This window comes from Sylvia atricapilla, chromosome 1 (assembly GCF_009819655.1).
Source record: "Sylvia atricapilla isolate bSylAtr1 chromosome 1, bSylAtr1.pri, whole genome shotgun sequence".
NCBI classification, from domain to species: Eukaryota; Metazoa; Chordata; class Aves; order Passeriformes; family Sylviidae; genus Sylvia; species Sylvia atricapilla.
In genome coordinates this window covers 41,208,225-41,231,195 of record NC_089140.1, presented here as the reverse complement: position 1 = coordinate 41,231,195, position 22,971 = coordinate 41,208,225, and the positions used below count along the sequence as shown (strand labels likewise).

At 37.4% G+C, this 22,971-nt stretch overlaps 1 protein-coding gene across 1 annotated transcript in view; it reads left to right on the top strand.

Moving 5' to 3' along the window:
• Nucleotides 1-22,971, top strand: part of GADL1 (glutamate decarboxylase like 1) — a 70,537-nt gene that overhangs the window by 7,562 nt on the left and 40,004 nt on the right. Inside the window, exons 6-11 of the mRNA XM_066320249.1 lie at nt 4,404-4,483; nt 4,599-4,653; nt 8,022-8,138; nt 14,302-14,366; nt 14,623-14,704; nt 21,542-21,741. Coding sequence (XP_066176346.1) covers nt 4,404-4,483; nt 4,599-4,653; nt 8,022-8,138; nt 14,302-14,366; nt 14,623-14,704; nt 21,542-21,741 — 599 coding nt within the window. The remainder of the gene's footprint in view (nt 1-4,403; nt 4,484-4,598; nt 4,654-8,021; nt 8,139-14,301; nt 14,367-14,622; nt 14,705-21,541; nt 21,742-22,971) is intronic.

The window sequence follows — 22,971 nt, the reverse complement described above, 5'->3', positions numbered from 1 at the left end:
CACTGTTGCTGACACAGGCCAGGATGCCATGGGCCTGCTTGCCCACCTGGACACATGCTGGATCATCTTCAGCTGGATGTCAAACAGCACCCCCAGGTCCTTATCCACTGGGTCACTTTACAGCAATTCTTCCCCACACCTGTAGAGCTCCCTGGGGTTGTTGTGACCCAAGGGCAGGACTGGGCACTTTGACTTGTTGAATGTCACACCCTTGGCCTTGCTCATCAATCCAGCCTGTTCAGATTCCTCTGCAAATCCTTCCTACCCTCCAGCAGATCAATCTCCCACCCAGCTTGGTGTTATCTGTGAGCTTCCTGAGGGTACACTCAATCTCCTCATCCAAACATCCTTTATTTTTGTTGAAAAAAAATTTTTTTTGGTTTTGTTTTAACTGAAGAGGAACCTAAGAATTGTCAACCCCCCCAACAAAACAAACAAACAAACAAAAAGTAAAACAAAATGTGAAGAAGTTAACAGCCTGGGTTTATCTTCATCATGGCAGTATGAATTGGCATGCATCTTGCAAGAGCATTGGCATGGAGGAGACTAGGGGCTACAATGAAGAGTATTGATAAGGAGTCAAGGCTCTTGTGCCATTTTAGGGCTTGACTGCAGGGCTGTGCTGAAATAAAATAATTTTTGCCTTGATTTGCTAAGTCACTAAGTTTCAGTTTGGCACTTGTCAGGTTGAAAGAGTTGCCCTGCTGCAGAGCAGGGCAATGAACAGACTTTCAATGACTTATGTGATCCAGGGCTATGTGTTTTTTGTAAGTTCTCAGATAACACAAAGGTGTATATTTAATGCATGGCCCACCCAAGGTCCTCACATATTCTGCTTGGCCTTCAGGAGTTAAAAGGCTCTTTGTTCCTGCAAGTAAATGCTTAGATATTTAAAACTGCGGTGATACGCACTGAACACAGTTTATGCTGCTACTCTCTAATACTTTTGCTGGACTGTTAGTGGTTCCTCTTGACTATGGCAGCAGAAGGGTAATTGTTATATCCCACTTTCTGGAGGCATGATTTGTGGCTCTGTAGGAGATAAATACGGTTCTAGTTATAGATATCAGCCCACCTTGTATTCCTTTTTGTTATTTGAGTCCTGTGTAAACTTTATTGTGGCACAAGTATGTGTTACATTGATCTGAAAGGTAGAAACCTGATATGTTTGAGGTAAGTAAGGGTAGAAGAGGATATGTAAACAATTGAAATGTACATGCTGATATGAGCAGTTTTTTTTAGATGAAGTGAAACTAAATTCTTCCCCAGTATGACTTGATCATGGAAGTAATAAAGTGAGAGAACACAACATTAACTTATCCTGTTGTCCCCTGTTGAAATTACAACAGACAAAAATGGGTAATAAAACAATCTCCTAATAATGTAATTGCTTTATGCAATCATGTTTCTAGGAAACTTTTTAAAATCAAGAAAGTACAAGTTTTCTTCTGTTTTAATGAGCACTGGTAGAAAGTACCTTGTCTTTACAAACATTATTAGGAAATGAAAACTATGTCTAGATAAAATAATAGTACAGCAGCACATCTTAAATGCACCAGTGTTCCAGGTCGATCTTGTGCTCAAAGATGGTAATTTCTTACTACAAATGGCTACAGATTTAGCCATTTGTAGTAAGAAATTACCATCTTTGAGCACAAGATGGTAATTTGTCCAAACAAACTAAACTGTGAAAGATGTGACAAGAGTAATCTGAACTCACAGTATTTAAAATAATAATTTTAATCTGGATATTTCTTTTGGAAAGGGAAACTATGGAAAGTGAATTAGTTGGCACTCTTGTCACTGTAGCTGCTAAATGTTCTTTGGTATATTTTTTTCTTAAAATGCTGCAATACAATTTAGCATAATGGCTTCTAGTAATGAGGAGGGGAGAAGAAATTCTTACTTGTTTTCAATCAATGCAACTGAAATACCTCTTTTTTCATCAAAGGAAGCATATTCCAAGTCTATGTAGTATTATGAGTCTTGTTCTTTTTTTTTGTCCTACAGAAAGGATAGAATTTTCCAAAAAGTGCAAAAGTACTTCTAGAGAAAAAATTATGTATCTTGCAGCCTGTTTGTTTTTGTATTCCCTTTGTGCTTCTTTTTTCCTCTGCTTTTTGGTATAATCTCTCAGGTACTCAAGCCTCTTTTATCTTCCTGCCAGTCTCTCATACTATTGTTTATACTTTACTGATGGTCTGCTTACTAGTATACTGAATTTTCAGGTCTGCTGCTTACTCAGTTTGGAGTAATCTGATGATTCTTGGTGATTCATACCTTTCATTTTAAGGTAATGGCTAGAAATCAGTGATGGAGGCAAGTTGTACTTTAAGTGATTCACTAGTCAGTCAAAAAATCTCCGAACTTATGCTGAACAACACACAGCCACTTACAATAATTATTACCTTTATTGATGTAATTTGATGCAATGTAAGACTAATTATCCACCTATGTATTTTATTATTCTTGTAACAGTCTAAATGACTGAGTCCTGAAGGCCTTGCAGATGTGTCATGTTACAAATTAAGCTTTCTTAAAACTGCTCAATAGCATCAGGTAGTGTGTTTGTATGCCTTTGTTTAAAAAGTGGGTGATGGTGGGGGAAACCTCTTCTCAAAAAGAAAAAGAGCCCTCTGAGATCATCCATCTCATCAAAATAAGCGTGACAGGCTTTAATACCCTTAATATATTCATGCCCACACGTTAAAATGTTGTACGTTTTTCATAATTATGTTCTGCAGTAGCTGCATTTGTGTGAACTCTCAGGAAGAAAATGGAATTAATTAACCACCTGGCTTCACCTCCTGTATGAAAAGTAACAATTCTAGGCATCTTTGCATTTGCTGGAGTATGCATTATTTTAACCCTTCAGTAAAAATGTGTAAAAGGGACAATTTTATTTTGTGAGAAGGGCAGTGATAATCCAAGGGTTGGATGGTCTTGGTTCTGAGAAGAACTCTCTAGTCCTATGGGGTGTGGTGTACTCTCAAAAGTGACTCTGCTGCTCTAATTGGGTAGTTTTGGCACCTAAATATCTTTGGGTTAAGAAAGTTACTGTATCTTGAATTCCCAGGCTGATCTTGACAAATTAAGCAGAAATCAGTGTACTCTTTTTCTGGAATAAGATAAGTGTTCTTGTGATGGAATAACAGTATCTGCAGTAGAGAGCTCCTTATAAATGTGAATGTTGGAAATATGGTTAGATAAACCATTAATATTCGTTGAAAAGAAAAAAGGTTGTGAAAAGTATATCGTTGTTTGTGGGCTTGAATAGCGTTCTCACCTAAGTCATTTTTTCCCACATTCTGATTAAATAAACATCTATTTCTCAAATTCTCTTTCACAGTCACTTCACAGGCTTCATAGACTGATGCCCTTTAATCAGTGCAAAATGTGAAGTGGGCTGCATGTGTCTGTGTACTCATTCAGATATCTCTCTGTGATGAGACCTAGCTAAAATTCTTTGCTAAAATAGTAACTTAATTTTCTGAAAAATTCAGACTAGTCCACATTGGAACCCTTTACAAAATCCACAGTAGGTCTGTGTCCTATCTAAAGTCTGCCTGCTTTCATAGTAGTGCCTAAGGTTCACGTTCATGTGAACTATCTTCACACCACCATGATTTCCAGATCCTTTTGCAGAGATAGGAAATTGAAAGCCTTGCAAACCCCCATTTTACCACATCTAAAGTTTTGGTAGGTCTTGGTGCTTGAGTTCCTTGATCTTGTGAACATGGGTTGCTGAATTAAGCCATAGGTCAGCTTAGTAGAGTATCCTGTCTCTGGATTTTCTTGTCTCTGGCAGTGGCCAGCAGCTGAGGATTAGAGAAAGCATACAGAATTGTTACAAGCAAAAGTAGAGGCTTCAAATATACATCCTAACTAAGGTTCCAATTTCCATGGAGTGGTGCTTTTAGACTTTCAGACCTAATTAATTGCTTTCAGGCTGTTGAGTTAAACAGCCTTTAGACCATTTTCTTCATGCATTTCCTAACTCTTACACTCATTGATACTTTTGACTCAGTTCTATTAAAACATTTTGAAACAATTAATTCTTCCCTTATGACACTTCAAAGCTTCTACTTTTCATGCTAGTGCAGAACCAGCTCTAAAAAAAAAAATCTATGAAATTGAGCTTCTAATTTTTTTCCTTAAGATTGCATTTTAAACATGGTGCATAACATTTTTAATCTGGTTTTCACCATTTTTCTGTGTGTTTTAAGTACCAGATGGGCTTTGTGATATGTACCTTATCAGTTTGCTTTTTGTGTTAGAATATGCTGTTGTCATGGCTGTTAGGTGCTGTTGTACTTGTCACTGTTCCCTGTGTTAAGGAATTTGTTTCTCTCATTTAATTGTGTGTGTACCTTTTTTTTTTGTGGTGCCTCTCTCACTCACAGTGCCATTACTCCATGAAGAAGGCAGCCTCCTTCCTGGGTATTGGTACAGAGAACGTGTACTTCATCAAAACAGATGAAAAGTAAGAAAGCAAATGCCATGACTCTGATCTCTGAGCCTTTTTAAAATGCAGTAGTGCTGTACATAACTAACCTATTTGAATGTAACTGAAAAAGTTTTAAATCTGTGTCCCTTAGAGGTAAGATGATACCTGAGGAACTGGAGAAACAAGTCCAGCGGGCCAGGAAAGAGGTGAGAGGGGGAGAGAGAGTGTGAAGGAGAGAGGAGTGTATGCAGACTGTGTGCTTGTGTCTGAGTGAAAGGAAGAAAAACTAAGAGTGACCAAAATCTTAAAAATAGGGCAGTTAATGTAACAATGTCTTTCTAACAGGTGCAATCTGTTTGCCACAAACTTGTGGAACAAGCCAAGGCTTATGGGTTCTACACTCCTAGAAGGGAGGAAAATTCCACAGGGTGTTTACTGCTAATGAAAGTCCCTAGTACAATGCTGCTCTGAAGTATTTAGCACATTTCTTATAGGATTTCTTTTGCCCTTGATCCTTTTTTAAATGGATGCAGTATGTTTTCCTAAAACTGTTTTTCAGTTAATTACAGCAGCTATTGCTCTACTGCCTCTGCAGTGAGCAAGAACTGTAACATGTGTCTTATTCTCTAAAACTATCTTAGAAGCTTCAAATGCTGAATTCCGTCCTTTCTGTTATTTCATTGAGAGTGCAGAGATGTGCCTCTTTTCCCCTAGGGACTTTGCCAAGTAGAAAGTCGAAGGCAAGAATTTGGAAAGGCACTGATTTGTGTATTTGGACAACATTAACATACATTCCCACAATCTGTAAGACAGCCATTACCTATAGCCAGCATAATTTATTTTAGAGAGCTTGAGTGACTAAATGTGACTTCCAAGAAGCTCTTCTTTTGTCTTGGTTAGCTCACCCTATTTCTCACTTCCAGTTTGTGCATCAGAGCAGTAGAATTCAGAGCTCAGCGTTTAGTCCATGAGTAAATACAAAGCAACTAGTGCAATGCCCATGGCATGGATGATACCTTACGTGGAATCCTTTCTTGGGAATCTGCCTTTGTGGCTGATAGAAAAGCCAAGGCAGTCCTGTCCTGTCCTAAACTGGTATGGCCACAGCAACTTTCAATAAGTTTGGATTTGGATACATTTTCAGCCAAACAAGCATCTGATGAAAAAATAAACAACCATAAATTTGAGATTTATGCCGGATGGCATAGCTATTGATACATGAGGGCCCTGATGATCTAGAAAACTCACTTGCTTGCCTCTTTCTGCACTTTGCATTTTCTGAGGAAGACATCTTGTACTTTAGTCATTTGAGCTAGCTGGGGGAAAAAGGGAACTGAAATAAAATAAAGCAAGAGGAAGCAGGCTTGCAGGAGAATCAACTCTTTGCTTTTGCAAAAACAGTATTCTTGTTTGTTCTTGTAACAATACATGTAATGGTCATTTGAAAGAAATCATCTGGCATTTGTGATTTTTTAAAAGGATCAACCTCAGTATGGTAGTCCCCAATTTAAAAACGAATGTTCTATATTCAAATGCTCTGCTTACAGGAAAACATGATTTTACTTGCATTTTAAAGGAAGTCACAGGTGTATTGGAAAGGTTTTCGTTTCATCAGAGCTTCAGCGTGTCTGTCCTTGACAAAGTGCTACTTTACAACTTTTACAGAAGGACAATTCAGTGAATTACAGTAAATATTCTAATGACTCTAGACAACAGAGGATGTATTTGCTAGTGATTGAAGCACAAAATGATCACTGAATATGAATGGCAAGAGTCTTCTCTTTTTAGAGAATTTAGGCAGGAAGATTAGTTTAATTATATTGTCAAGAGTAATAATTTAATTCCCTTCTTTGTGAGAAAAGTATAATGGTAGTAATTATTGGAATTTGTAGAGATTTGAGACTTGTCCCTTATTCAGTTTTGCTACCAATTGGCTGCTTGAGAACCTTTGACTTTGATGTAGCTGTGGGAGAAAATTGCTGGGAAGAACACTAACAGAAAATAGATGCATTGGATACATCTTCGCCTTACTTGCAAATGTTCTGTACTCAAGCTTCAGGCTGATTTGTAAGTTTGATTATCTATTGTGGTAGCCTGTACTCAGAATAAATGACTAAGAAGGGAATTAAAGGCTGGTAAGTCTTTGTGAATGTATGGGGTTAATTTAAGTTCATTCCGATGTTACTTTTCACTGTTTTAACCATTTGTAAAGAAAATCTAAAATACAAATAAATCATAATTATGTACCATTCTAACAGTCCTCTACACTGTAAAGAAGTATAAAACTGTCTGAGTGTAAACGTGAATCAAGCCCATCTGTCTTCGTAGATGCTTAAAGTAGCAACATTTAAAAAAAAAATGGATTTCAGCTAGGTGAAGATACATGGAAGGCTTGTGTGGTGTTTGATTTTTCAGCCGATGCCTGATTTCACTAAGGCTCCATGGAGTTACCTCCACAGACACACTTAATCATCTGAGAGATCTAATTCACTGCAAATGAACTTCAGTGATCCCAGCTTGTACAATTTAATAACAACTTCAGTGCCTCTTCAGCAAGCATTTTGTCATTCTGTAGGCCAGATGCTGACCCATGCAGAGCAGTTCCTTCAGTGTGCATTTACCAGCAAGTGGGACTGCACAGTCATTGCTAGGGCCCATACCCTCCATTTCATGGGGTTGTTAGAGACTCCACCAATTCTTTTCATTGCTGCGGTTTCTGCTCCTAAGTAGACTGGTCGCATAGATCTGCAGGTGTAGGTGAGCTGGTCTGCTACTAGCTAAAGGGAAGCAAAAGTGGATGGCTGTTAGTGGCTGTCTGAGACAACAACCTGAAAAAAGTTTTCCTTATCCTACCTTAACGCCATCTGAGATTTCCAGTGGTCCCTCTCCTAATGTTCAGTTGCCATCTTCTTCAGCCCTTCTTCTTTCCTAGACAGGATCTGGAGCAAGGGAATGGCACTGAGCTGTAGGTCAGGTGGGGGATCAGACAGGTCCCTGTTGTGGTATGCACCAATGTGGCTGAAGGCAAATCATGTTCCCCAGCTGAAGTTTCCTCTTCAGCAGGCAGAGAGCACGGGTGTTGTAGAGACAGTGCAGGTGGAAACCCTAAGGGGATGAGCCCTTTCCTTGCATGGGTAGTCTGCTGGCAGAGCTAATAGCTTTATTTTATCAGTCAGAATGACAGCAAATATGGTAGTGAAATGTGGAAGACTCAGAAATGAAATCAGTGTATAAAGAGAGATGTCAAATATCTGGTATGTTTTGATTTTAACAAAACTAGCATCTGTCAAAACAGTCTGAAGCTTCAGAAGTCTGCCCTGGGATGGTGTTAACTAGAAATGCAAAATGCCTATTTTTTTTTTAATTAAAAAAAAAAAAAAAAAAAAAAAAAAAAAAGATATTCAACACTATTAAATACAGTACCTTCTGCTGGGAAACTAAAATGTAAATTGTCACATCCTTGTCCTACATTCCTAGATCTTTTTATACTTCAGCTCTATAAGTATACAAGGAAGAGATGAGCAGTGCAAATGATAATTTTTTGTTTGTTTGTTTGTTTTGAATCCTATTGCAGGGGTCAGCACCATTTCTTGTCTGTGCTACAGCAGGCACAACTGTACTGGGAGCATTTGATCCTCTGGATAAAATTGCTGATATCTGTGAAAATCATGGCCTCTGGCTTCATGTTGATGTGAGTTTGTCTACTGTGTGGTTTTGTTTGGCACTCCTTTTTTTATAATTGCTATTTTACTTTGACTGTTGATATTTATTCTTAGGAGTTAGGCTCTTTTTCCTTGTATAAGGACCAGGAATATGTTCTGATTTGACTCTTACATATGCTGCAAAACAGAAAATAACTTGGTTCTGACAAGCAGCCAAAACTATTTTTTTATTGTCAGGTTTTATTTCAAAATTATTTTATTATCAATTTCTTCTTCTTGCTACCTACTAAAAATGCTTCAAGAGTGATTATATACTAACATAAATTTTGATTCTCCCTATGCTCTCTTGGGGAATAGACACATTAGAATTGTAGTGTGAGTTTGGTATAGATTAAAATAAAGTATGTTTCTGGCTCAACCAGTCATAAACCTTTCTGTTTCATATTTACAGATTTGAATTTCTGGTATATGTCCTTACATTTTCTTAAATGATTCAGAAATATTGCCTTTTTTTTTTTTTTTTTTTTTTTTTTTCTTTGTAATTTTAGGTTTGGATAATAAAATCCATTCATGGATCTTTTTGGAATAATTACAATAATGTGCCTTTTTATGACTTGAAAGAGTTAGCTGTGAATGTTTTTTTTTAAAAGATAGGCAACTTTATATTTTCTAAAGTTACATTCTCCTTTAAATTGCAATGCCACAAATTCAGAATGACTAGATTAAAAATCATGGAGTAATAAGAGAATCTGGAGCAATATTTGTGGAGATTTCCAGACCTGCTCCAAATTTCTGAAGTGTTTGCTTAGTGTTGAGTATCTAAAAAAAGATCACATAGGCAGTGATACATGTTTCAAATAAATGTCTCACAGACATTAATAAATAAGGTCACTGTATGTGTTAGTCAAAAGAGTTTTCTTACAGTCTTAAAAATAAAAAACCAGAATTTAGGCCTACTATTTAAAATGTCTGCCAAGGCTCCTTGCTGTGTGCTGCTGAGGACTCATCAGATTTCCAGAAGTGCAGCACTCTTGTTTCACATCTCTCTTGTGTGTCTGTGTATAGCTGGAGGAAAGAGAAGTGTAGTTGGAATCTGTGTTGGCCTTAGTTGGGTCAAACAGACATGGCTGGAGCCATCTCCAGGGGCTGTAGGAGAGCAGTGAGTAGTGTCCCTGTAGCTGAACTCAAATATGGTGGGACAAGCCTGGGTCCTGTCCTGAACCTTAGCAAGTTGTTAGTGTTTGGAAAAGAACTAACTTTATTCTTCTAATTTTGCCTCATGTTAAACTAAGGTAAAAATGTACAGGAATATCTTTAAGTTATTTTCTGTTTCGAAATGACTGTAGTTGTCAGATGTTAATTGTTTTCCAGTAGAAGAACAAACATCTGGTAGTAAATTGGGTTTACAGTCCGGAAGACCAACTGTTCTCTTAATATGTGATTCATATTATGAGTCTCTCAATGGTTCTCAGAAGTTCTATCAGTATTTTTTCAATCTTTCACACTCTGTGAAGGGTTGAGTGGATGGCTGTTTCTCTGTTTTTTCATTAGAAGTTCCTAGCAGTATTTATAAGAGAACAAGATATGGGAAAAGACTGAAAGCTTTCCACAGAAGTGACATCAGGCACACATGTGCACAAGTGTGCTGTGGTAAAATGAGCAGACTGTGATTCTTAGTGTGACATTTTTTCTCACACAGCACCACTAGAAATAGATTTACTGAAATTGTATATGAGCAGGTACAGTGAGACTGGGTCTCTGCCATTCAGAAACACTGTAAGAAACACAGAGGAAAGTTGGATGTTTTTCTTTCTTTTATTTTTTTAAGCAAGCATACCTCCTATCACTATAGGATGGAATGTAATATTTTTGAAATCTCTGAGAAATCTACAATCTGCTGAAAGGCCTGGCTTCTTGTTGAATGATTTACATATCATGCAGTCTAACAAATGTGTACTGCTGTTTAGGCCTGCTGTAACTTTGAAGGAAAAAAAGTACAGTACAATTAAAACAAGGAGTAAAACCCAGGTAAAGTTCTGTCTAATTTAGGACTTTTCTTGTATCATTGATAGGCATCAGGATTTTCCACTGTAAGTGCTCTCACAAACTGTTACTAAGAATATCTTAGATGAATGTCAGTGGTGTTGTTTCCAGATTTACACTGATTTATCTCATTTCAGAATATTTTCTGATCCCAAAATTTGATGTGTTTGCCTTAGGGAGACTCTTTTCATTAAATATGAAATGATAAAGCTTGTGATTCTTAGGAAGGTCAAAAGGGAGAATGTCAACAGAAATTCAGTAAGCTTTAGGAAGATAAATTTCAATAAAGTCAGAAATAGTAGATAAGCTCTGACACAAAGACAAGCTGGAGAGGAAAAGTGAGTTAAGGAAAATGTTTTAAGAAGATAATACCAGTAGGTCCAAACTGCCCTGGTAGTCAAGCTGTTCAGTCAAGCCTAAGAGCAGAGGCTATACCAAGCTTATTTTGTTCACATTACAGCATTCCAGTTGCTTATTGTATTTTAACCTCCATCTCTGATGCCTTTCTTAATAACTTTTTTTGTATCATTAATATGCCCTCTTAGCATTCGTATATATTATGTATTGTCTTCACATAGCTTTAAATGCCATGTATGAGTGTTTCTTCCCTGATGGTCCTGACTTTGACTATTTTTTTTTCCTCCTATTATTAGGCCAGTAGAGAAAATCAGGCTTGACCTATTAGCCCATGCTTAGGTAATTAACTTAATCAGGCAGTGCACACTGTGAGTCCCATCATTCAGTTGTAAGTGATTTACTGCATATGAAACAGTAATTTCCTCATACCTTGTTACCAATTATGTTGTGTGGGACACAGGTTGATAATAGTTGTGTTTTGACCTATCCTTTGATGCTCTCAGCTGGATTTGTCTTAAAGTGTGTTTTTGTAGTTTGATCAATCTGCCCTCCTTCTGTAGTCTCGTGGATGGAGGAGAAGCAGTCAGCTTTACTCTGTCTTTGCAATATCTCATCAAAAAGCCAGAGGAACGTGCCAAGCTGCAGCTCCAGTAGTGAGTGAGGACCTGGCTGGAAAACCATTCCCACAGAAACATCATACCAGTGGTTCCCTGACAGGGGAAAAAAAATTGGAGCAGGATTCCTCAAAGGGTAGAAATTATCTGGTATTTTACTTAAATAACTTGGATGAAAAAGAATATGCTGACAAATTTGAAAATGACATAAGACTTCTGAAAAAGGCAGTGGGAGGACAGGATTAGAAATCAAAGGGATTTTGACAATTTGGAGAAAAAAAAGGAAAAACTAGGCTGCAGTTCAATAAAGATAGAATTCTAAGCTGCAGTAATCAAGTACACAAACACAGGCTGGGGATTGTTGGCTAGATAGCAGATCTTTACTGTAAAGCCTAGATATTTTTCTAGTTCACAAATCACTGATATTTTCAAATAGAGTTAAATACCTTTCAGAACTGAATAAAGGAGGTACATAAAATAATTCTTTCTTTCTGCTTCACACGCCATCTGCTTTATTGAAAATTTGTCCAAATAAAAAGATACAGTTCAAGAAGGCCCTACAGGAGAAAGATTAGAAAATGGGAAAGCAATGTAGACAAACAGAATCATATCTAGAAATTATGACCAATGAGGAAAGATGGAAAACACTGATATTATTTAAACCAGAAGAGACGAACAGAACATAACAGGCTACAGAAACTTTAAAAGATGCTGCTAAAAGAAAAGGACTAATCTGTTCCCTTGACCATTGTAGGTGTGACAAATGGTAACATTGTTTAGGACTGGCACTTTAAATTAAAAAGGTGATATTGCAGTTACACACAAATTAAGTGGTTAAGTTGTGCAGCCTCCATCATTAGAGAGGCTTTTAACACCAGATAAAGCCAGTGATTCTCAGTCTTCTTAAATGCTTTCTCATTCATGGTGTTTTGGTTTTTTGTTTTGGTTTTTTGTTTTGGTTGTTTTTGTGGTTATTTTTGTTACTTTTGTTGGGTTGTTTGTTTGGGTTTTTTGTTGGGTTTCTTTCCAGCCCTGGATCCTTAAGCACTTGCTCTTTGAATTGGGTAAAGAAGCATGGATCACAGATTCATCTTGTATTATGATGGCTCAAGGAGAGTAATATCATTTCTCTCATCTAGGTCTCCAGTAGTAGTTTTTTTAAAAAAGGCAGGAAGTAGGGCAAATAATGCTGGGGGGGCAGCAATTGCTGGTCTGTTTCCGCATTTTATTTTTCAATTCAATGCTAATTACAGGTGTCATTGATCTGTTGATTAATAATCTGTAGAAAAGATGTGATTGAAAGAAATGAGAGGAGTATGGCTAATCTTGCCTTTGGGGGTGACGCACTATATGGGAGATGACCTCTCAAATGCCTTTCTAGTCCTGTTTTTATTTTTGCAAACAGTGTGAGAATGTAAAACACAGAAATGTTCAAACACAGAAATTTTGGATGCAAATTCTGTAAAAATTTATTATATTTTAATAGGTCTTTTATAAATTCTGAAAATCAGGAAATAACTTAGTGACTGCTTTATTGAATCATAGAATGAGAGGAGTAAAATTTGTCTCTGAATAGGAAGTTCAGTTTGATTGTCATCCCACAGCATGGCAAATTTGGACTAGCTGGAGAAAAGAAGTTGCAAGTCATGGTTCTGCAGGATTACCATGAAGTTTGAGGCAAAAAAATTTCCTACCTTAGGTCCCACCTGTAGTGTGTGCAGCAGCACTTGTCTCAGCAAGGATGTTGTGAGCATGACAATGTAAAATATTATGCAATCTATTAATGTGTGTGGCACTAATGAGAATGACTTTTTAAGACAAGTTAATAACTTTCATCTCCCTTGTGAGCCTTTGCCTTCCTGTCTCCCAGAGACAACAGATCTTGTTCCTAATGTGTGGCCTGTGAAGCAGGCTGATAAATTCATATATCTTTTATATATATATATGAATTCATAATACCGATGATAAATTCATACATCAGCTATCACTTATTTTCATTTCAAGGAAAGAAAAAAGGAACAAAAACTAAACAACCAATGTTTTCTATGCTTAGGTCAGGAACCTTTACATCAGTGATTTTCTTTTTCTTTACAATTTTTTTTTAATAAACTGAGTCCAAATGTTTTGTGGACTGATGTCTTTTGTGTGTCTCTGAAGAGGTTTGCTAGCTTCACAGGTAGTTTGCTTAAGTGCATTCTGCCTGCATGAATATTGAAGGTTATTTTATATATTTATTTATTTAGCAGTAACTTGTCAAATGCACTGTGTGACATGTCTAGTGTTTACATTATCTCCTCGCCTTTCCACTGTGGATAAATGCTGTTTGGGAGTTGAAGGTTCACAGCATCTGATGATCCTTGCAGAATTAATGAAAAAGAATCACATTTCCTGATTGAAGTTGTCCAGAAATTAAACTTATGTAATAAAAACTTGTTGTCTTGGTTCCTTCTATAGTCCCTGGAAAGACTCATCTGCCAGATGAGTATGACTATCACCCAAAGCTGGGTGTCTGCAGCAGATGGAACTAAATAAGCAGTTTCAGTAAGGAGCTCCTCACTACAGAGAAGGTCTAAGTGGCTCTTAGAGCACACACGTAGTTCTTAGGTGAGCTGAGGGAGTCTTAAGTCATTTTAAGGTCAGTTGGGTTGCTAGTGACAGAAATACTGCTACTGCCAGCTGACAGACCTTGCTTGAATGACATATATGAATATCTGTGCAAAACCTGAGCCTGGCCTTTGCACTTGCCAGAGATTTTTGCTGTCCACTGTTTCCCCTGTGAAATTCTCAGGAGGGAATTGACTAGCAGGAAGAAGGTGTGGGGCTTTCTGCTGTCACTGATAGTTTAAGGCTGGGGAAAAGGAAGCAACTCTATTTGGTATCACAAATGAGTCTGGTTATGCAAGGATATTTCAGTTCATTGCCCTTGCTCACACAGAAGGGTCACTGTGATTTGTGGCTCATGTAGTGGCACAGACCACAACCTCCTCTGTTTCAGGCATACCCCCAGGCTGTCATCTTTTTTTCAGGAGATGAAACTAAAGACAAAATTTAGCCCACTAACTGTGTAGTAAATGAAGTTTTAAATGAGATAAGATGTCTTTAGAAAGTATTAGTTGAAGTATTATCAAAATAACTTTATACAAATAGCATTTTCATGGCTCTATAAATGTCCCAACAGGCTTCTTGGGGTGGCTCAGCTTTGATATCAAGGAAGCATCGCAGACTTCTTCATGGTATCCACAGGTAAGTCAATTTAGTCCATATAAATCCTAGTAAGCTCACTTACTGGGGATTGAGGTGGAAGTTTTGTGGCCTGTTGGCTTCCAGAAATGCTGCATTTTTAAAAGTAGTTGGAGAGATTTCTGAACCTGTGGTGGGGGTGGGTATATGGGAAATCTGCTTTGTCTGCTTGGATTGTGTGTGCTCTTTTTTGATTCTTAAGTACCCATGATTATAGGTGCAATTTTCACCTCCCTTTCTCCATTTATGATTTTTGCAGGGCTGATTCTGTTGCCTGGAATCCCCATAAAATGCTGTTGGCAGGAATCCAGTGCTGTGCTCTTCTGGTGAAAGACAACTCTGTAAGCCCTCCTGACCTTTTATAAAATTTTCATTTTCTCTCTCTCTCTTTTTTTTTTTTTTTTTTTTTTAATTCTAATAGGCTGTCATTGCTGTAATATGAAAGTGGAAATAATTAGAAAACAGCCGAAAGTCAGTTTTACTATACTGCAGTACAAAGGCTGAATTATATTATTTTGAATTTCGCCACTTAATCAATTAATAAAGGGTGAATAAAAGAGCAAGGGGAAAATGACCCAAATCACTGTACTCACAAGTGGTCAAATTTTGCAGCTAGTGCCCTTGCTTGTTAACTTCTGCACATGGTTTGCATTTGGAATGGAGTATTTGTCACCTGGGCCTGGCACAGTCTGACACCAAGCTTATCAAAGCTTTCAGAATAGCTGTCATCCATCGGGACTGCAGCAGTGCTGTGTCCTTTCAAAGCAGGCAGAGCTCATCTTCACATCCCCTTGTATGGGAGGGAGCACCAGAGTGGGAGAGGGATGGGAGTCAGAGCACATGCAGGTAAAGGTGCTGAGCCTTCTCTTCATGCTCTACCAGTTCTTGCTCATCAGCAGGGTGATTTAGACTTCCCAAAAGCCATGACTAATTTAAAGGCCTAGCAAGAAAACAACAGACCTCTGGTCTCAAGATGAATCTGCAATGTAGCAAAAATCCCTTCTTGTGTCTTTGTAGCATTCTTTTATTTTAAAGGAAAAAAATAAACCAAACAGTAAGAAGCTTCATTTAAAAATCAAACCTGCTAAAACCTATGCCAACTGCCCACCATTATGGGTGAGTTTTAGCTTATACTCCATTGGTTATGAGTGACTGAGCATCACAAAGATATTGAGCCCCTAAGGTTTGCATCACTATTTTGTGGCCATGGTTTATAAATTGCTTTTATAAATCTCTGTCAAAACAACTGATATTTTCTATTCAGCTGCTGGGGTTACCTATCCATGTAATTTGTTACTAACTCCTGTTAGTAAGAACTGATGAGGACCAAAGAGCACAGTTGCAAATCAGCACTCTCTTGGAGCTGATTGCTCTAGGTCAGGGGTGAGATATGGCAGGACAGCTAGGAGAAGTGTGCCACCTCATTTCCTTAGGTTACACCATGGGTGATTGTAGAGGATTAGATTTCAGGGTTACCATCCATCACATTATCTTTATTCTGAGCTGAAAAACAAACATAATAAAGCTGTTGACTGAGATTAATATGGTGTCTTAATTGCAGACTTAGGAAGATTTCAGTGCTGTATTTTTAACTAATTAGGCCCAGTACATAGAGACTGCCCCAGGTAATGATTAGGCTACTTGGACTGAATAGTGGAAATTTCTCAGGAAGAAAAAGGAAAGAAATGTAGAGGATTGTTCTAGCTCATCTAGCTTTTCAAATCACTTTATGAATACTGTTCCAACTTTAGCCTTTTTGTGGTTCCCTTCTGTGCAGTGCAAGGTCTGGTAGAGTGATCCAATTCCACTTTTAAACCACAGCTAGGCAATATTGTGTTAGAAATACTTGTCAAGCTGAATCTTATGTCTTTGAGGGGTGAAAACAGAAGTATTATGGATCACAGCATCAGATCCTGTTGTACAGTGAGACATGTTCTGGACTGCAGATTTGTCTGCATTGGGAAGGAAGGATGTTTTACTCTGTCTAACTCCTAGAAAATCAGCTCTTACTCATTCTGTGTATGTGCCAGTGAAGTCTTTATATGCAAACAGACACATACAGATTTGAGTACTTTCTTATTAACTAGCTGGAATATAAATCCTTAAGAAAAAAAAGATCAAATGCATATTTAAGACACTATGACAGAAAAGTGTTGCTTTACTTTGATCCATTCCATACCAGAACAGGCAGCTAAATCCAGTTTCTCATTAAAAGTGCTATTTTTGCACCAGAAAGAGAAAGGAAAAGTACATGTATCAGTTTCTAACTTGGGAGCATGTTCCACTTCTCCTAAAGCACATAAATACCTATGGCTAAGATGAAGCACACGTTTATGTGTGAACACAATTCTTTCACACCATAGTTTGGATGCATCAGTGGGAGCTGGATGCTGAGATGTGAACTGGAAGAGTCTGGCACACATTGCTCTATTAGTGAATGTTCAAAGAACCTCAGGTGGATTCTGAAGTTCTCAATTCTACAAGAAATCAAAGCAGCAAAATGTTAATCATGAATGTTAAGTCCAATTTATGAATTACCAGATCTCCCATTGAAAGACTGATTAAGGAAGCTTTGTTAGTCCGTCTTCCCATTTGCTTTGAGATCCATTTGGAAATTGTGGAATGCTTCAGAATTAGGCTCAGCTGATTATAAGTGAGCAAACTAATCCCTGTCAGTTTCTCTTTTTCTCTTTCATACTTTTTGTATGAAAGATAATCTTTAGAAGATGTCATCACATTTCAGTTGTACTGCTAGCACTGTAATTTCCCATTAACAAAAGTAATAGTGGCTTTTTTTTTCTTTTGTATTACTACTTCAATGGGTTTTAGCAGTGTTAATATATTTAAGGCACTGCAACTGGCCTGTTAGAATGAAACATTGTAATTAAATATTTTCCTGTGCAGATTAAAAAAAAAAAAAAAAAGATTGATTGCAAGGAAACATTGATAAAAGAATATCTTCCAGCCTTAGTGAAACAAAATTGGAATATTTCCAAGGAAGGTAGAGATAGAAGAGAGACATACTTGTTTAACTTGATTAGAAGTGAGAAGCAATTTCACCCAAGGGAAAGAAAGATTGGTTAATCCTTTGTAAAAGCTCAGATCAATGACTGTAGTTCCTCAGTGCTTAAAGGACTCAAGAAGTGCTCAGCTATTCCTTTTTTACTGCCATGCCCTCAGTAACTTTCATCACTTCTCCAACAAGATAGTCTTACTCAAAAAAATTTCTGAGTCATGAATTGCAGTTGAACACAAAGGTAGATGGACCAATAATCTCAAAATATCGGTGAAGTCAATTTTGGTCTTATATGTTCTTAAAATGCTAGGAATTGATGTTGGGTTGTACATACTCTCTTAAAACCACAGAGCTACTCCAATTCGTTCCTGCTGTCTTCCATATCTGTGTGAATATTATCTACATATAAACAGAGAACTACTGTTTATCACCAGTGCCAAAGTTCTGTGACTCGTGAGGGTAAAGCACTAATTTCGGTAATTAAGAATCAGTTCTAGGTAATAAGCAGAATTTTTACTTATAAGTTAAGAATAAAGTCTCAATGTAGCTAATGAAATCTCATTTTAGTACAGAATATAATTGATTAAGGTGGTGATGGTAGCCATCCACATGTAATCTCTTCCTCATCATCAGCAATATCATAGAGATATATGCCTCCCTGGTTCCCCTCTGGGACAGCTACAGGAAATGCTCTATTCTCATTGCTTTTGCTTGGGTTTAATACGACTGAGAACTCCTTCTCACCTCTTGAAATGAATTGCTATAGTGTCCTTTCACACTGCACTGCTTTTGACAATTTTCAAGTATGCTGTTCAAAAGATTGTCCTTATTGCCTCAGAAAAGGCAAGTCACGGAGAGGCTTGTTTTGGGGAAAAAGATATTTTATTAATGAAATTGAAATGGAAAGAGATCAGAAGACTTGCTGTAGGTAAGTCTGTTCAATGAGAAAAATATATTGAATTATGAAACTGGAGCTCTTGCTTTCAGTATCCATATTTTTTCATCATTTTACCATTAATTAGTACACACAAAAACTATGCATAGACTTCATCAAATTCAAAAGCTCTTTGAAACTTCATGGTGGACTGGGCCCTCTATGAAAATAGTATTTCCACTTCCTAAACTTTAACAGACTGACTGTAAGGCTGAGATTTAACTTGCATTAAAAGGATAGAAAGATAAAAGATGCTGAAGACAGAAACTCAAAGCTGTCCAAAGGGCCAGTTCTAATAAAACTTTTGCAATTCTTATGGGCAGATGTAGCAGCTCAGTTACTGTGTGGAAAACTGTTGGGAGCTTCTTGGTACTGAGAATGCTGAGTTAGAAGGCATATTTAAAGCATATTTCTTTCCTTTCTTTTTTTTTTTTTTTTTTTTTTTTTTTCTACTTTTTCATCATTTGACTAGAAAAATTGACTATTTTATTTTTCATTCCCTTTCTTTTCCCTTCTCTTTCTCCTCCACCTTCCTTCTGGAATATTTCTCTCTTTCTCACAAAGGATGATTTTTGTTTCTTTTCCTCTCTGCTCTAGTGTCATGCAGGAGGATGTCACTGTAGTTGCCTCTGGAGATTGATAGTATCAGTATCTTAGTAAGATAAGCAGGTGGAAAAGGATCATCAAGCCAACATATATTGTCAGCTTCGCCAGATATTGTCAGATATATATTGTCAGATGCACCAGGAGATGAGGACAGCATCTGTGTGGGGTTGGTTTTTTTTGTTTTGTTTTGTTTTGTTTTTTTAGTGAACTACATTATCAACAATACAAGCTTACTCAGGGCCATCCAACTATTTGTTGCGTTTTAACTCTAGAGTATTTTTTTTAAAAAAATATGTAACTCTGCAACCATCCTGTGATCTTAAGTGAACTTCTCAGTCTTTTGTAATATTGCCAACTGCGTTTAGGTTTCTTGTGACAAACAATGGTTATTATTTGCTAGATAATAGGCATGAAGGGAACTATTATTCTGTAACATCCTCTATTGTGCAGCTGTATTGCATTTTGATGAGGCAGAAGATAGTGCCATATTGACCAACCCTGCTGCACACTCACTGCAGATACATCATTCAACATTTGAAGTCAGTAAGAGACAAAGCAATTAGCTTAAATTTATGGATGTTGCTGCCTCTTTACTTTTTTTTTTCTTTTTTAAGCACCATGTCTAGTAAACTTGTTATTCTCCTGAAAATAAAGGTATGAAGGTCTAAATAAATAGAGCACAATGTCTTGACAGAATGACTCCTGTTTCTTGTTGTGCAGCCACTAGCCAGAGGAAAAAAAAGCTGTAAAAACCCCTCAAACGTATGAATGCCTCAGTGTTTGACTATTGTGTAGTTTCTAATGCCATCTTCTTGCCTTTCTGTATTTGAGAAAATTGGAAAGTAGGTATTGGAATATTATATGCTGCAAAACACTGCATCCATTATTGGCTTTCCAGCTGTGGCTACCCTGTGCTGCAGCTGCACGTTATCACTCTGCAAAGGGAGAGAAGACACTAGCCCTTTTTTTTTCCCCAAGCTGTCATATAAACTGTCTTTTCACAAGGCTTAATGTGCTTCTCCAGTGACTAAGGAGTTCCGACCAAATTTGCTGTACTTTTACCAAACAAATATTACAATGGGATTGTCAAACCCTTACGGAAATTGTGGAGAAACCTTGGTGGTGTTCTTCTTCTGTGCTCTACAAATAGGTGTGCAGGTGGGGTTTTTTGTTTGCTTTGCTTTTGTGGAGGGAATTAAAAAGCCTAGGAGAGAGGCAGAGTTATTCTGTGTATGCCAGTTCATTAATTTTATTTTTTTTATTGTCTTGACCTTTTTACTCTGTTTTATTGCCAGTCCCAAAGTCATAAGTAGGGTATTAGAATGTAGATCAAGAATCATACTTCTGTGGTGGGAATATGACACTTTGATTAAGAGTGATATCAGATACTGTGCCATTTCAAAATCAGACTTGCAGCAGATGCTGAGAAAAGGGGTGAAATGAGAAATGCCTGTTTTGTTCAAATTGAAGAGTGATATTGAATTGGAAAATGAGTTGTGCTCTTCTCACCACTAACAAATCCATGTTTTCTGTCTCCTGGCCCCTTGCAGGGCCACCCTGATCTCTGTTCTTGAAACTTGCTTTCTGCCAGCCCTCCTCTCTGCTTCATAGTCTTACAGAATATATTTTGAAATTTCATTCTTCAGCCAATGGTCAGGCCTATGTCTCTTCTCTTCCCCTGTACCTTTAAACCTCTAACAGCCTCAGTGCTTTCTGTTTCTCAGCCTTGTTCTCTGCTGGAACTTGCCACATCACTCATTAATCTTTGTCTATTTTGTGTTGCTCATCTCTGCCCGGGTTGCTTCTCAGAAGCTGTAGGCTGAAGATTGCTGAATAAAAATAATTTTATTTAGAAATCGTGATTAGCATATGTGAAAGTATATTTTCTTAAGTTTATTTTTAAATGCTACATTTGTCTGAAATGTGAAAGAGAAAATATTGGGTTGTACTAATCTCCTTGTGGTTTTTCTGCTCAGTCAGCCTATGCTGAACCCACAGTGACTATTTGACAGCAAGGGCTAAAAATTTATTTGGGCTAAAATCTTCCCTACCTGCCACTAACCAAGGCAGGAACAGATTGAGCTGTTTGTGAACATGTAGGAAGTTCCTCTGAGGTTATTCTTGATCATGGTGCTTACAGTGCCAAGACTGTGGATTCAGTCTCTGTAAGGGCTGTTCACTTGGATTGGACTCGATCCTTGTGGGTCCCTTCCAACTTAAAATATTCTGTGATTCTATGATCTAAAGACTAGAGCAGTGGTCATGAGTGTCTCCTTTTTCTCTCTTTCACATACATATATGTTTTAGGCCAACTGTTTCTGTGGTACCCACTCCCATGATTTCTTGAGATCTGAGTCAAAATTCCTCTTCAGCCTGCCACTCTTCCATGACATTATAAAGATAATGATCATAAAAAAGAGTTTGCTGGTTGTCAATGTGAATTCACTGACTTTAGTCTTATCCAGGTTTCTTAAACTACACCATAAGCTTTGGAAGGTATTCTGCCTATCCAGATCTGTTTTAATAAGCATTTGATACAGACAGGAAAATAAAGGCCTTGGCTTGTGAGGAGGTTTGAAAATGCTTATCACCAATGGAAGTCTCCATCGTGTTTCCTCATAGGGCCTCCTGAAGAAGTGTTACTCTGCCGAGGCTGCGTACCTGTTCCAGCAGGACAAGTTCTATGATGTCAGCTATGACACTGGTGACAAGTCCGTCCAGTGCAGCAGGCGTCCGGATGCATTCAAATTCTGGCTGATGTGGAAAGCATTGGGAACTACAGGCCTTGAGGAGAGAGTAAACAGGGCACTGGCTTTGGCAAGGTACTGCCTCACAGTTTTGAGTGTGTCTAGTCTGCTTGGTTTGCCAAAAATTTGGCACTGCTGATATCCAGGAGCAGACTCCATTGTTACATTTTGCCTCTATTGTTTCATTTGTGTATAACTGGGGGAACTAATAACAACAATAATTAGTGTTATTAGATTTGCTACAGTATTTAATAGTAATTATTGCTTTAAGCAATAAGCATAAATGTTGGTAAACATGGAAGTCAAAATAAGACTGTATTGTGGAACATTTATGTTATCTGAACTAGACACAGGACAAAGTTACCAAAACACTTTCTTTTACCTCAACTGTGTGTTCTGGTGTTGGTGTAAAAGAAGTGCCAGAATCCAAGCTGTGTCTGGGAAGAGCCAGATTTTCCTGTTCACATTATTCCTTGTGAAAGGCAGAGGTTTATGAAAGCAATATTGATCTGACACACTGAGTGGTTTTTCTCGAGTTTGTTAAGTTCTTAATGCTTATAGTACATTCTGTTATTGACTGAAACACCTTTTTCTTGTGCTCTTCCCCACACCCGTCCTCTTCAATTTCATTAAGTTTTTGGTCTTGCAGAACTGAGTTTCACAAGTAAATTCAGCAAAATTCTTGGTAGAAAATGTTTATAAAGTGATGGTGATGTCTTGGTTTCTGGCAAGAGACTTCCAGACAGAGGTCTTCTTAGAAGAGCTTCTAAGAAGAAGCTCTTCTAAGAGCTTCTTTCTTTTTTTTCTTCTCTTAGAAGAAACTATTTTGAAATAAGATAATGGACTATTAAAAGAAGTTCACTTTAAGTAAAATGTATGTTCAGAATTTATACAAGAGAAAAAGCAATGAAAACTACTCCAAACTAGCTACAGAATGCCTTAAGTCAAATAATTGGTATTGACATTTACTTTTTATATGAAATAACAAGTAGAAAAGAATTGAATGTTTACTTCAGTCAAAATTAAAGGAATAGTCTGACTCTAATGAAGTTTCTTAAAGTAAAAATAAAAATGCTCCTGACCTAAACCCAGAGTGGATTTGAAAGGAATAAAAAGAAAGAACCATAACTAGAAAAGCTGAAAAAGCTGTGACTTTTTTTCTCTATTTTGTTTCTTTAAAGCCACTCAGTTATTTGGCTGGTTATGTGTTTTTTAATATGTTCTGGTTAAATTGTACCTTGTTTTTTTTGCAAAGCATTGTACCATTCTTTGTCTGTTCAGAGTAAGTAATCCTTTCCACTATCA